At 36.4% G+C, this 14,666-nt stretch overlaps 1 protein-coding gene across 3 annotated transcripts in view; it reads right to left on the bottom strand.

Annotated features, from left to right (window-relative positions):
* Positions 1 to 818: 818 nt before the first annotated feature.
* Positions 819 to 14,666, bottom strand: part of ESYT2 (extended synaptotagmin 2) — an 84,625-nt gene continuing 70,777 nt past the window's right edge. For all 3 annotated transcript variants that reach the window (XM_083823696.1, XM_083823697.1, XM_083823698.1), the window contains 9 exons: positions 13,325 to 13,399; positions 11,311 to 11,397; positions 10,389 to 10,538; positions 9,209 to 9,597; positions 7,515 to 7,613; positions 6,604 to 6,735; positions 5,163 to 5,268; positions 4,086 to 4,135; positions 819 to 3,970 (listed from right to left, as the gene is read on the bottom strand). In XM_083823696.1, coding sequence (XP_083679822.1) covers positions 3,925 to 3,970; positions 4,086 to 4,135; positions 5,163 to 5,268; positions 6,604 to 6,735; positions 7,515 to 7,613; positions 9,209 to 9,597; positions 10,389 to 10,538; positions 11,311 to 11,397; positions 13,325 to 13,399 — 1,134 coding nt within the window. In that variant the 3' untranslated portion in view covers positions 819 to 3,924. The remainder of the gene's footprint in view (positions 3,971 to 4,085; positions 4,136 to 5,162; positions 5,269 to 6,603; positions 6,736 to 7,514; positions 7,614 to 9,208; positions 9,598 to 10,388; positions 10,539 to 11,310; positions 11,398 to 13,324; positions 13,400 to 14,666) is intronic.

The following is a 14,666-nucleotide window of genomic DNA, read 5'->3' as shown; positions in this document are numbered from 1 at the left end:
GTTTACACATTGCAACCGATATTAAGAAAAAGTCTAGGTTTGGCTGAGCCCACCAAATCAGTAACCAAGTCCACCTGGACTGTTGTACACTCTGACAAGTTCTCGTGAAGACACAGGCAGCACTCTTTGCAAGTGCAGATCCAGTTACCGTCTGAAGGGAAGGTTTGATTTGGGTCTCAATTTGTCCTCCCATTGATCAGCAGAAGCCATTTATTCTGCTAAAGAGGAACATACCTCCCCCCAAAAAACCCTCAACAACACAAACCTTGTAATTCTGTAGTTAGCACCAATAATGTATATCTTGTGGGGTCCCTTCAAAATACAATAGTGCCCAGGTTATGAACATCTGCAGCTTTTATCTATGGAGGATGAAAACTGATTATTAGGAATTCAGACACGTTTCAGTTGTTTAAGGGAAGAGGTATTATAATTATTTAGGTTCCAGGTGCATTTGAAAACATATTTCATGACAATTACTAAGTACTAGAATAATGATAATTTGTTCAATTGATTATTTTACGAGAGAGAAAAAAAAAAAGATTTAATACGCTCTTTGTTCAATTTATGTGTGAACCTGTTCCAAACCAACAAGCATGGAATTCCCCAGTTCAGGGATTCATCCTGTACTTCTCACTCCACTTTCTCTCACATAAAACCCCCAAATCTGCCTGGACACCTCGTAGCAAGGCCACCTAGGTTGCAATATTTGGAACATCTGTCTTTTTTAACAGCATAAAAATTTCTTAGATTACAAATTAGGACAGGAAATGCAAAAGAGACGAAAAGTGTGTGTGTGTAGAGGGAAGCAACACACTGACTTCCATATGAACCATTTATTGAATACATGCATCATAATGTAGAATTACATGAGCAAAAAAGGCAATCTGTACAAAATTGATTACCCTTTGTTCTCATTTCAACTCTCACCATTAGCTGCAGCTCTGATAAAGGATTCAAGACAAAACTAAAATTCTTTTAACCCAAACTTGAGTGATATGCATGCTGATTTGAGTTTGGGTTGGATCACTGCGGTAAAAGAGAGCTGGTTTTCATGTCAGTGAAGCAGAGTAATCCTAAAAACAGTTTCAATACTAGAGACTGTGGTTGATACATACAAGCAACAAAGCTCATTTTAGCCATTTCTTAAACATCTTCATATGTTCATATTTTAAGGCACAGGATAAACAAGAACTACATTAAAAGCTATCAGTTGATACTGAATACATTGACTTGATAATGAAGTGCAATTCTTGCCCAGAGGAGAAGTGGTGTTTGTCCTCGCTACTTCCATACAAACAGAACACTCAGAACCTGGTAACTACAATACAGAGGTTTGCTTCCACTACCAACAACAGGCATTCTTATTCTAATCCAGATTCACTCAGAACATTTCTAAATAGTGTGGCATCCATGACTGATACCTGCCAATCAGAATTATGGAATTTGCATTGGAATTACAATCACTTCAGATTCCTAAATAGGAACTGCACTTTTCTTAAGAACCTATCCTTAATGTGGGGTCCTGAGCTATTTGAAAACCTGTCCTATACAATTTATTCAGTTCCTCACTTTGTGCTATCATCATGTGTTTACCCAAACACAGCATCTTTTCCCCTGGAGACTTCAGAAGACAAAATATGCGCTCTTTTTGTTCAAGTGCAGACTTCCAACATCTGTCCCCAGACCTCACTTAAGACTTGAAGCACTGTATCGGTCTTACTGCTTATCGGTATGCTAGGGATCAAACACTGCTGAGTCACTGGCTAAGATGTAGTGCAAAAGTTCTTCCACCTCTGGCTGAACCAAGGCAAAAGACAATTGTGCTGAACTACTGCATGCACACCTCTTTCTTACAACACCTTTTGCTTTTTCAATTTCCATTGCATTAACAATAATTCTGTTTTTTCATTTCCAGCATTTTAACAGAGATCTAGCAAAGAAAATCCATATTTCATAATATATATTTTGTATGAGCAGATGAGTGTATATGCATACAGACACTCATACAATCCAATATAAAGTGAAGCCTTCAAATAGAAACGTTTCTTACAAAGAACCTCCCTCTATTGCCCAGTCCCTCAGAAAGTAACAGCAGCAAAATCTACAATGTAGGTTTGTTTGCAAAAATTGTCTCATACAAAATGTGGCAATAAGAAGGCCATCACTGTATAGAGGTGTATGTGTGTGTCACATCTGTGTGAGAAATGTTCATGTTAAACTGAATTTTGACAAACTAAAATAAGTCAATTCTTAAACTTGAAAAAGACAAAAAGCTACATCTATGGTAGGCACTTTGGTACATCTAGTAATGTAGGCATATTCTACATCTAGAATTAAGGTTCCGTCAGTAATTTTACAATAAAGCTAATTTCAGGAGTTTATTGTTATACTTTAAAATTCTTTCTTGGCTGAGAGATCATTCTAGAATCTTAGCTAAATAATGTACTTCTTCTGTCTAATTGCATACTTATCCAAGAATGAGGCTGTTGGCTCTGAAAGAGCTCAACTGTTCTCTTGGATTCATAATGCACATTTTTTTTTTTTTTAAATAACAGTCTGAGAAAACTTACCAGCAAAAGAAAAATCAGTTCAGGATACAAAAACACCCCATAGTTCATAAAACTAGAGCTGTGAGCTCAGCTGCTGAGGCTGATACTCTCCCTTCAACTTGCAACTGTCTACTTTTATCAGTTTGAGTATCACTACTGATCTTGCAGCAGACTATGGCAATGCTTCAGTAGAATGCCATTATTTCTCAAGAAAGCTGTGTGGACCACTGACGTGCATTTTCTTCATGCACCAAACGCACTAAGTAGCAATGAGGCAACTGTAAAGACAGTCACTTTCAACTCAGTTTCACACTTTCTTACATATTGGTGTTCCATTGTAGTATTACAGAAGGTATAGAATAATAAACTATTTAGCACAGTATTCTATAATAAAAAGAACATATGTTTTGTACGTATGCCTACTGTATGAACTTACATTGCAAGCTGATTTGTATACCTTATCAGTGAAACAAGGCAGACAGGACAGTTCTAAATAGAGATTTGTTTATAATACAGTAAAATCCATGTCCTCATGCCTTCAAAGGGTCACGTGTTTAGTACTGCAGAGTACAGGAATAAATAACAAAACCCAAGTGAACCTGTATAACAAACTGTACTGCTTGTAATGTTTACTCCATTAAATGAAAACTCAAATTTATAAATCATGATTCATGGACCTCTCTTTATACAATATTTATAGAATTCTCATTTCTGTTTATAATATTCTATAGCATGATTTTCCAATAATACATTTATATATAAATACTAAAATGTTAATGTTTTGTACATTTTAAAGTTGCCACACTGGGCCAGAAGCACAATAAAGTAAAAACATTTTTCTGCAGTTTGTTTTTGAAGAATATCACAAAATGATTAACATTAAGACCATTGTGCTGCAAAGACAAAAGAGATTCATTTGAAGAAATTAACATGCATTTAGAAGAAAATATCTATATCCTTTATCTAATTTTGTTCTTAATTCAAACCAGCATGAAAGAATTATAAAAAAATAGTATATATTTACATGGTACAGTATAGCTTGGTGAGATATAAAACAAGGCAGGAAACATCTTTTCACTTTCTAATAGGTATAACCACCATAAAGATGAACTTAAACACAAAAGGTTACTTTACTGTATGATTGCACATGACAGTAACATGTAAAATTTTTGAGCAAATTAAAATACAAAATTTAACAATGAGAAACTGTATGTCTACATAAAATGACCAAGTGTTATAAAATTATTGGGGATGTGTCTAACAACTAAATTGGTAAAGCTATAAAAATAATATTGGTACATCTGTGAGAACAATGCTTTAAAAATATATAAAGGTTGGCAAAGGTATGTGTCAGGAACTCCCGGTATCCATGGGCCTAGCTTGCACCATGTGGTCTTGTACCATCTTCTGTTAAGTCATACCTGAAAACAAAGAGAACAAAGGAAAACGTTTTTACATTTAGCATGTATTATTAACACTATTAACATACCAGTTATTAGTATGCAATATTATTATTAATAAAGGAAATATACTTACCACTGGGTCCAGCCTTTAGCAAGTTCTTCAGATGCCAGAGGTATCAATAACTGGAAAGTTGACATTAGTGATTAATGCATTCTGTCTTTCATTCTGTGTCTTTTAAAGACTAAATTTGACAATCTTGTCAACTACAGGATAAGTAATGCCATTAATAAACAACATATTTTACAATGATGCCATCATAACTATCTTCCACCTGTAGCCTTGTAGTAAAGTTTCAAATTTTTAGCCTAAAAATCTGTACCCTTAAACTGGTCCCAGAGCACCTCACAGGCATAACTTCTGAACAAAGGATACGGCAGTCAGATGAAGTATTTATGCTAACAGACATCCTTGTCAACAGGAAAATTAAGAACACCATTCACCATAAACTGACCATAATTCTGATCTCTCTCATCCTCTTTACAGAGTTTGAATATGGCAATCTACACAGGTGTAAGAACATACTGTTCGTATGTGTAGGAAACAGAGTGATTTAATGAGTGCCTGTAGAACAGTGAAGGTATAAACACAGTAGCTGTTTCTGGCATTAGGAATGCCTCCAGTAGTTCTTTTTTCATGGTTTTTCTGGAATTTTAATTACTAAGCATAAATTTGTTGTGTTCTCTATGTAATTTTTCTTGTCTTTTAGGTTTGATATAATGCAAAAGCTAGCCTCTCACTGCTGCTGCAGATAAGATGTCTGAGCCACCTGTGTTCAAGACCAGCAATTTTGCCAGACCATCTCCTGAGATATCAGTAGTTTTCTACTGGCTGTTATTTAGTTTCTCTGACTGTATAATTAATAAATCAAACATGCAGGGTTATTTTTTTTATTTTTTTTTACTGCCAGTCTCAGAACTTACCATTCTCTAGAAGAGATTACTACCTCACAGTCTGATATATGTCCTCTCATCCTTTGCAATTCATTCCTTCCTTTACTGAAGCCTGACATCTAAGCCATCTATAATTTTTAAAAGCTTCCTACCTGAATCAGTTATGTCAGTCAACACTAACAAGCTCATATCACAAGAGAATTTTAATCTTTATGTAACAACATACAGTACAAAAGGAATTTGCTTATTTTCAACTTACTTTGCCAAGCAGCCCTTTATCTTTGGACAAGAAACCACCACTGTTCTTCACTGCTACATCTAGTGTTCTTCTCTGTACTTCAGGGAGGGAAACACTGAAATCAAATCTGACAGAAAAAGTGATGCTTTAGAGAGAATTTTGTACCTGAAGTGCACGTTCAGTTCCTACAGCTAAACAACAATTCAAATCTAAACCGAATTATGCCCCTCCCTGAACAAATCCCCCCCAAAAAGCCTTGAGATAAATGATGAGAGAAAAAATCCCAAATTTTTGTCTAAAATTTTTCTCCTATACTTTGATCAATATTAACACCAAATCAACATCAAACGTTTGAGACTTCTGTCCCATTGCTAAAAACAACAAACAAACAAAACAAAGAAAAGGCCAATCACTGACTACAGAGGAGAGTGAGGAATCCTACTATCTTGACAGCTCAGCACCACTATTCTCCAGAAGGGAAAGACTGATCAGTCATGATCTTCATTCCTCTAGAACCAGAGCTCATTTTCACACCAAGGAAACTATCAACTTTTAAGAAAGAATGCGTGTTGTTTGCTAGATCCAAAACTTACAGAAAGTAAGGGCAGGATTGCACCACAATCTACATCTGTTTTTCACTACAGTTCTTAAGCAGCTTTACTGCTTTTCAATACCTTTTACTTTGAAAGGCACAGAAGAACAAATCCTGGGATAAACAGGAGCGAGCTGCACTACCAGGTGTATCTACCAGAGCCTATAACTAACAATTTACAGATTTCCTTGGACAGAATATACTGACGTGTTTTTTTCCCCCAAACTAATTTCCCATCTACAGAGAATGCTCTTTGTTATTAAGAAGTGATGGGTGAGGGAGGAAGAGGTATGCATCTGAGTGAAACCATCATCAAAAGCTGAGTACAAAGATAAGGATCTGTATGCAATGAAATACTGCACAAGCTTGCATTAGTTCCAACCTGTCGGCCAGGATTTAATCCACATGGAAATTTCCTGACTCCCTGGATGCTGAGAAGTACCATGACATAGATTGATTGAGCAATCTGATCATGTACAGACACTGGCTAGCCAGTCCTACAGAGGAGGCAAGCCAGAAAACTGGCCAGTCAGAATCTACATCTTCATGCCTCTTGTCAGGAAAGCCAAGTTAGCCACACTAGCCAACTAAAAGGCACTCATGTTCCAACCAGCTGCCCAAAGAGCGCATGCCACTTCTTAGCTACTTACGCAAACACAGTGTAACATGGGATAAGGCAGAAGAGAGGAATGGCTGGTAACAGTGTAAGAAGGGTTATAGTGAAAACAGGGAAGAGGAGGATGGAAAGAGCTATTATACAGGAAGAGAAAGGTATGACCGAGTCTGGTGGTTCAGGTAAGCTGAGAAATCTTGGTTTGGCAGCTTTATAATTACATAATATAGAACCACTACAGACAGTTTAGAACATACATTTGATCAAACACCGGGTTTAATGTCTTCTTTGATACGTGTGTTTTTCTTCTTCCTGATCTTCTCTTATCAGGCAATAAATACATTCGAACATATGGATCGGATCCTTCTTCAGAAAACGCTATTAGATTTCTGTGACCAGTGAAAAACAAGGAAAAACACTTTAGAAAATAAATGAGACATTGCTAAGTACGTGTCCACGCTACTATCCCTTAATTTAGCACTCTATATTTAAATAAAGTTCATTTCATCACCACATACATATCTTTGATGTTTCCCATGCACGAAGTACCAAACTTGTTGAAAAATATTTCTAGAAATGTTACACCTGTTTGAGAACCATCTGCATCTTTATGACAATTGTATTTTAGAATCCTTACATAGATAAGCTGTGGGATATCCTGCACAAAGTATGGCTACATATTGGCTACATTCTAATACATAGAAAAGTGGAAAAAAATCTAAAAAATGCTAAGCAGTAACTTGTACAAGATCAGATAAATGGTAAGTAGACAGCAGAGCTGGAAACTTAAGGTTTCTTGAATTCCAATTCAATGCTTACATGTGGCTTTCCAAAAATCATGCGTTTTTGTCATTCCACGAAAAAGTCAGGCTCTTAGATAAAGATTTTAGACACTTCTGATAGAAATCTACATACCGTTTCCATCTAAAATCTGATATAGGCAAAGAAAAAAAACACAGCAAAATCTTCAGTTTTAACTGATTCTGTTGTAAGTCTAGCTCTGTATGATTTCATATTTACAAGTAATTACAGTCAGCATGTCATTTTAAAAGTAATTAAGACCGTCCACACAATCGAACAACTTAAGAGGGTAAGTCAAGATACGACAAAGTCATATACCAAGAAATACGCACAGAACTAAAAATAAAATTTGGTGTCTTATGCTCACCTGCAGGAATGCACTACCACAATCAGTTTGTTTCTTTGTGAACTATGACGAATTGTTAGCTGTATCTGTCCTAATGGAGATTGCCCCAGGGTTGTTCCACTGTGGTGAAAGAGCAGAATATTGTATGTTTTTAAAAAGCGTGTTTTCAGTAAGATCCAACTGAAATACATTAAGTATTTCAGAACAGTATTTCCAGAAATATTGTATTATCTATTTCAACTGTCACTGCACCAATGTGAAAGAAGAGAGGAAACAAAAGTTAGCATGTGAGTATATCTTTATCAGTTTCCCATAGTCTAGGCCATTGACAACCAGGCTAGAATGAAATATTTCAGTTCAGTATTCTCTTAATAAAAAAATAAGAAAAATAAAGGTCAGAGTACCTAGATACATGGGGCTTGCAATAAAGAACCTCCTTAGCCATAGCTTTACCACTCTTACCAAATAATGAAGTATGAAATTTGTGGATTAAATAATGAGTAGTATTTCAACATTTATCATAATTAATAAAGTCTAACCCCACTTTCGGGATAAAAGAGAGACTGACAAACTGAAGACAAACCAACAAAGGACCCTAAAGATAAATGGGGAACTGGAGCACAGAAGCAGTTGGGTTTGTACAGATTGAAGAGATGGTCAACAGCATATGCAAACATGGTCTTTCATTACTTAAACATCATAGAAAAGACTGAGTCATACTCCTCTTACACATGCACAGTGAGAGGTCAAGTTACGGCTAGAAAAATTCCAACTGGAAATAAGGAAAAATGTTTTTGCAGTGGCATGGTTAAGCATCGAAACTGCTGAGAAAGTTTGTAGAAACTCCATGCTTGGACGTATGCAAAAAACTTGTCTGGACAAGGCCCAAGAAAACTGATCTAACTGAAGCAAGATTTGCTTTGAGCAGAGGGCTGACTTTCCTCCAGAGGTTTCTTCCAAACTATATTACTCTACTGATTCTATGAACTCTGACACAGAAAATGAGGAATTGGTTCAATCCCTTGCTCACAAACTAATATAAAAATTAAATATATACATATGTCTTTCTCTATGAATCTACTTAGATTCACAGAGAAGCTTCCAACTTGAATAGGGATCTAATGGCTTCCATTCTCCTATTCAGAGTAGAATAGCTGCTCTGCTACCTTTACTGGTAAGTATAGCTGCCCTTTGAGGTAAGAGAAAAAAAAATAGAGAATTTAAGAAATCATGGTTGCAGCAGTCCTCAGTAATTGAATAATAACTGACCAGCCACTTAGCATTCTTTACAGTCAACTATCCCTCTGTGTAATTTACGAAGAAGACCACCTATATTCAGCTTAAATTGGCTTAATGCTAATATGATTCAGTGGTGCAACTACTGGTGTGAGTGTGACTAATATTCCACCAACACATATTCTTCCTTCTCACCATTCCACTCTTTTCAGCACTACATAGTCAGTGCAGTAATGAGAACAAGGTGGACTTTATCTTGCAGATCACAACAATGGTGTAGTAACTTCTAATTGCAAAATCTGTCTAACTGAGGTACCAAGAGGAAGCAGAAAGTTCAAAGGCTGATTTTCTAATTCCAGGCTCAATCTGCAACAGGAAAAAATATTACTGAAATGCAAACTGAGCGATTTCTTTGGCTGCATAACATTTTCTTATAAAGCAACTTAGATGTATTGCAAAACAAGTAATTAACATCATACTTTTCAAGTTGTCGCAGTCTTTGCCGTAGTTCCTGTGTAGCAATGGGCAGAGATATGTCTGAGGCTATGCTAGGAGTTGGTTCCTTGACTGAGAGGTGGCTGGGAGAATAATTGAAGTTAGAGGCATGAAGACTCGAAGAACTTCGGCTGAGATCTGTTGGCCACTGAGGACTGGCATTGGGAGGCTGACTTTTTTCAGCTACCTCTGTCTTTTTATCACTGTCAGTCACTGGGGAGGCTGGAACAGGTTTGTTTGAATCAAGTGGTGGCGAGACAGGAACCTGAGGCTTAAAAGATGATTTTCTTGCATCTTTGGAAACAGACGGCCTTTTTACTTGGGCTGAGTGTTGATGATCTGGAGATCTTGCTTGCTTTTCAAGAGAAAGGACCTAGATACAGTTAAAATACATACAATATTACTATACTACAAAAAAGAGGAATAAATTTGTTTCTACAAGAAGTACTTAGTGACAAGTTGTTAAATTAAGACAGTAAACCAGGACCAAAAATTTTGGTTACATTCATTTACAATAGGAAATAGTTTCATGTTACAAATACATTACATAAAGTGCTTTAGAAAAGAACAAGTAACATAAGGTAACAGAAGTGTTCCAGTACTTCCAAAGAGGTGCCCTTACTTATTATGCCAAATAATTTACCTGGAGGAAAACAAAAACCAACTTTCAAGCATGCAAGCTTTTTCATGAAGTCTCCAATGTACTTGAAAGTTGGTCTGAACTTTTCTAGTACTGTGAAGGTACTTCTTTTCTGCATAAACTTTATTTTTTTTTGACCATGATGACCTCAGTTCCATTTCTGTAAGATAAAGTTAATTTCAGTGATCTTACAGTGACTGTAAGATCTGTAAGATCAAGTCGTAAGAGACTAGCAGGAATTCAGATTCCATACAGTTTCCAAGCCTAAAAACAAGGGGAACCTCAGTCTTAATTAAAGCAGATTACTGTTTTGTTCCAAGAATTTCTGGTTTTGAAATAGAATGTATTTAAAATAGAGAATATCTTTGTGTGTACTTGGTAGTGCTGCTGGCCTAAGGACACCAGGAATTGTGACACACACTCAAGGAAACATACCATCTTCTTCATAAAGATAAAAGACCAGAAGTCATGATAGTTTTAAATATGCTTTCATATGTTTACAATGTGAAAAGTTTTAAGAGTACCCTGAGTGCAATCTTCATGTTTATAGTGCTGTTTGGACCAGAGTTGCTCAGGTGGAACCGCTGATGCATAGTTAAATCTTCACTCTCCAGCAACTGACTTAGAGGCAGTTTGAGGTTCCCCAGAGAACACTGGTGCTGTTCATCCCTCACCTGAAGGAACACATAAGATAAACAATGTTGTATCATCTACTTTGTAAAAATTCACAGAAAGAAAAGGAAATGACAGTTTTATTTAAAAAGAAAAGCACAAAAGCACACGGAACATAGTTCTTCAACCAAGTTTCCCTGATCCTAAAACTACTTTACACCAAAGAAGAAAATAGCAAATATACTCCACACCTATTTTCTTCATCCCTATCTTCTACAGCAAGACATAAAACTAACCAACTGCATCTACATCTAGAATATATATCTAGTTGATCCCTGATCAAAATATCTGTGGTTTCCAAATGGTCTGTGCAAAAATGAGTTCCCACAACTGTTAGGGGAATAGTAACTAGGACAGCCCTCATTTACAACTACATGAGTAACATTTCAGTAGTGTAAGGGGGATACAGTATTTGGATAAAGCAAAGACTTCCTCAGCATGAGAAAGGTAACAAAATCAACCATACATAACTGTATTACTGCTAGCAATTGAGAAGACCAAAGATTCCAAACAGACATCAAAATGTACTTCTCTTCCTTGTATTTTATTTATTTAAATGTGGCAATCATCAAGCATAATGTTCTACTGAAAGACTGGTTATATTTTTTAATAGTAAATGCAAATAACATTTCATAGCCTAGTATTAAAAACCAATTTAAGCATAACTGTAATGGTGTTCACAATATAATAGATGTCATAACAGCCTATAACATCTAAATATTGCTACTGAAATGTCTTAAAAAAGAAAGGTATCTAAAGAATGGGACAATGTACCTCAACTTCAAGATCTTGTCTTTTGGGGTTGTGTACAAAGAAAGTGAAGTTTTCCTCCCATACTGGTTCATTGGTCTTGTATCGAATCTAAAGTCAGAGAACAGGAAGAACAGGAAGCAGACAAATTGTAAAATACGTTTGTTCTATGTATGTTTCTAATAAAGCTCTTTTTAAGAGTTGAGTACATTTTTCATTTTGTCTTTGCAAAATTTGTTTAAAACCTAACACAACTAAAGACCAGGTGGGATCCACTCAAGGTGTATGTAATATCACATATCAAATTATACATAAGAAACGTAATAAAATGTGTTTTGCATGCACACAGATGAGTTGCTTTACATAGAGTACAACTCCTGCTGAAGAACTGTTACTTCCTATCAGTCTATGAACAAACGTAAGGTATTTAGACTGGCACATTCCCTCTCCTGTCATACTTCTCTGTAAGGGCTGAACTAACTCAATGCAAAAAAGAAAACCACCCATACTGTGTGTTATCTACCTTTCTAGGTATCACTTCACTGTTCCTTTGTCATTTTATTTTAAAGAGCAGCTTGAATACATGGAGGTTAGTTATGAACAAGACAAGTGTGCTGAATGCCTTGCATCAGTATCAGAGGGATCACCATCAACATTGGCCTCATCACAGGCTACACACCACACAATTAGGAAAAAGAGATGGATGAGGTAAAGAGATGGATGAGGTCTTCTTCTGACAAAGCTCTCTCGGGTCTGCCAAACCAAGTTCTTACCTTAGAGCAGTTGAAGCTCTCCATTTCCTAGTAAAGCAGCACAGTGCTGCTTAAGCAATTACGAGTTTGTTTTAGGATACAACACGCTGTTGTCTTAGGGTTGTTCTCAGTCATTTGGGGTGTTGACTAGGAGTGGAGCTCTTCCGTACCTACTACTTACATATGAGTAAGACTGGTTTGCGTATGTGACTATCAGTGATAGTGATACGATCCTAAGATGCATGAGGATGAAAAATAACAGAATAAAATTCTTGGACTTTAGAAAACCAGATTCAACTTGCTCTGGGATCTGTTCAGAGGTACTCCATGGGTGTCTACCTTAGAGGGCAAAGGAGCTAAGTCAGCAGTGCACTCTTGCAAGTAGTGCAGGCAAACTATGTCCTAGACTAAGTCAGTAAGAGTATAATCAAGAGATCAAAAGATGAGCATCGGTCCACTCAGCACTTGATAGGCCAGACCTGGCATACTGTGTCCAGTTGCAGTATGTTGACTTTCCCCATTCAAGAAGCATAAAGAAGTTGGAGAGAGTCAACTGGAGGACCACCAGGATGATGGAGAACTTGACATATAAAAAAGGGTTGAAGGCATTCAGTTTGTTCAACTTAGAGACAAGGCAGTGGAAGGGGGATCTAATCCAATATCTAAAAAGTAGTTATAGACCAGGTGGAGGTACGCATTGACAAGGATACATAGCAGCAGGACAAGAGACAACAGCCACCAGCTGCTTCATGGAAAATTCATATTTTTCATGTACATGAAAAAATTCTTCACCATGAAAACAATAAAACATTGAAATAGGTTGCCCATAGAAGTGGTGGAATTTCCTCTGGGGAAATACTCATGACAGTTACACAGCACTTAGGCTAATCTACAGTCCTACACTTTAAACTGAAGGTTGAATCAGATGATCTTCTTGGTCCCCTCCAACCTAAACATTTCTGTCTATGCATTTTCAAATCCTGACCAGTGTTTTGAAGCCCGTGTTTTGCTCACATTGTTACTTACACAACGACTGTGGCAAGAATCCCAGCTGCAGATCAGAACCCACTGTGAGAGGACGTCTACAAATAGTTATAAATCTGGTCTCTACTCACAGACAGCTTGAATTAAGTACCCATTCGATCTTTGGCTCCTTGTTGAAAATTTCAGTTCTGGTGATAACTTTTAGAGCAGTGCATGTGCTCAATGGCTTGATAGCCAATACCAATCACAAAGAGCCACCAAATGTCTGTAGACAGAGACAGGTACAGAGAGCAGGAACTTACCTTACTTTCCTGTGCCTTGTGTCCAACTGACAGCAAAACAAGTGGGTTGGGATTGCTGTTTATTTTCTTTCCTGACTGGTAAAGAAAAAGCAAAAACTTTGTCTTCAGACTAAACTGTTTTCCTAAATGTCTCCTCTGAAACTTACATGTCTGCATCTTAAAAATACGATTCATTTGCATTCTACTGTATGACAATCTATTATTCTCAGCATTTTATTCAACAGACTGGAATGGCATACTGGCTAGTGACTGGTGAACAGATTACTAGCCTGGTGAACACATTAATATGAAGGTGTCCAACTTCCCTAAGTAAACTAAAACAAAACGTTAGAAATAAACTGGAATTTTAGACTCCTTTCTGTTTTCTTTGGATGAAACTGAAAAGGTGCAAATACTTTAATGAGCATTACAACAACCCCCAAAGCCCACAAAGCATAGTTAAAATTGCAAAATGAGTATGGCATACAGATGGAAGATATGGAAAAAACCCAAACTCAGAAAGTTCACTTTATTTACATGGCAGTATTATTATTAAGCTGGATGTAATATCAGAACATTGATATTCCCCACTTTCAGTCTGGGGAGAAGGAAGATTCACTATAATGTACCTGATGTATATTTCTACAGTTTACCAAATACTCTTTACTAGAGAATCAACCATCTGCCATATCTGAGCCTTGCTCACCAGCTGTATAGCATTACATCAAACTGTGAAAATAAACATCAGTTTAGAATCAAATTACATACACAAAGGAACATTCCCAATTACATGTTTCTTCAAAAATTTTAAATTAACTAAAAATTTGTCAGAAGGAAAAGTTAGACATGAAAGTTAATCATCTCAAGTAGGTGTTAATGCAGTTTAAGAGGCCTAGACAATACAGTATGCATAGTTAATATACTTTGAGTTCTACCTGTGGGAAACTGTAAACAGAAAGTTAGTTAAAATCTACTTTATGCATGTAAGGTCACAAACAATTCAAATAATTTATTTTTTTTAAATTAAGAATGAGTGTATTTTAAGGTAATTTTGGATCTGAACTTACATTTTTGACAGCAACTTCCACTAATATTGGTTGATTTTAACGTGACACACTGCTTATTAAAAATACTTTCCTTTAGAAAAAAAGCTGGTAGAAATCACTCCTTTCTTGGATGAATGCCGCCTTTCTTTTGTGATTTCTAATAAAAGGTATATAGCCTTAATCAAAGACAACAGACTACAAGGTCTAAGGAATAGAAAGAAAGTCAGATTACATTCCAGCTGATGGTGGGAAAAATGGTAAGAGAAATTTGTTTCATTTTTTCTTCACCCATAAAAAGGTGTCTAAAGCTCCCTTTT

Source organism: Anser anser, assembly GCF_964211835.1.
Source record: "Anser anser genome assembly, chromosome: 2".
Classification (NCBI taxonomy): domain Eukaryota; kingdom Metazoa; phylum Chordata; class Aves; order Anseriformes; family Anatidae; genus Anser; species Anser anser.
The sequence above is the reverse complement of the archived record's forward strand: the minus strand, read 5'-3'. Positions and strand labels throughout refer to the sequence as shown.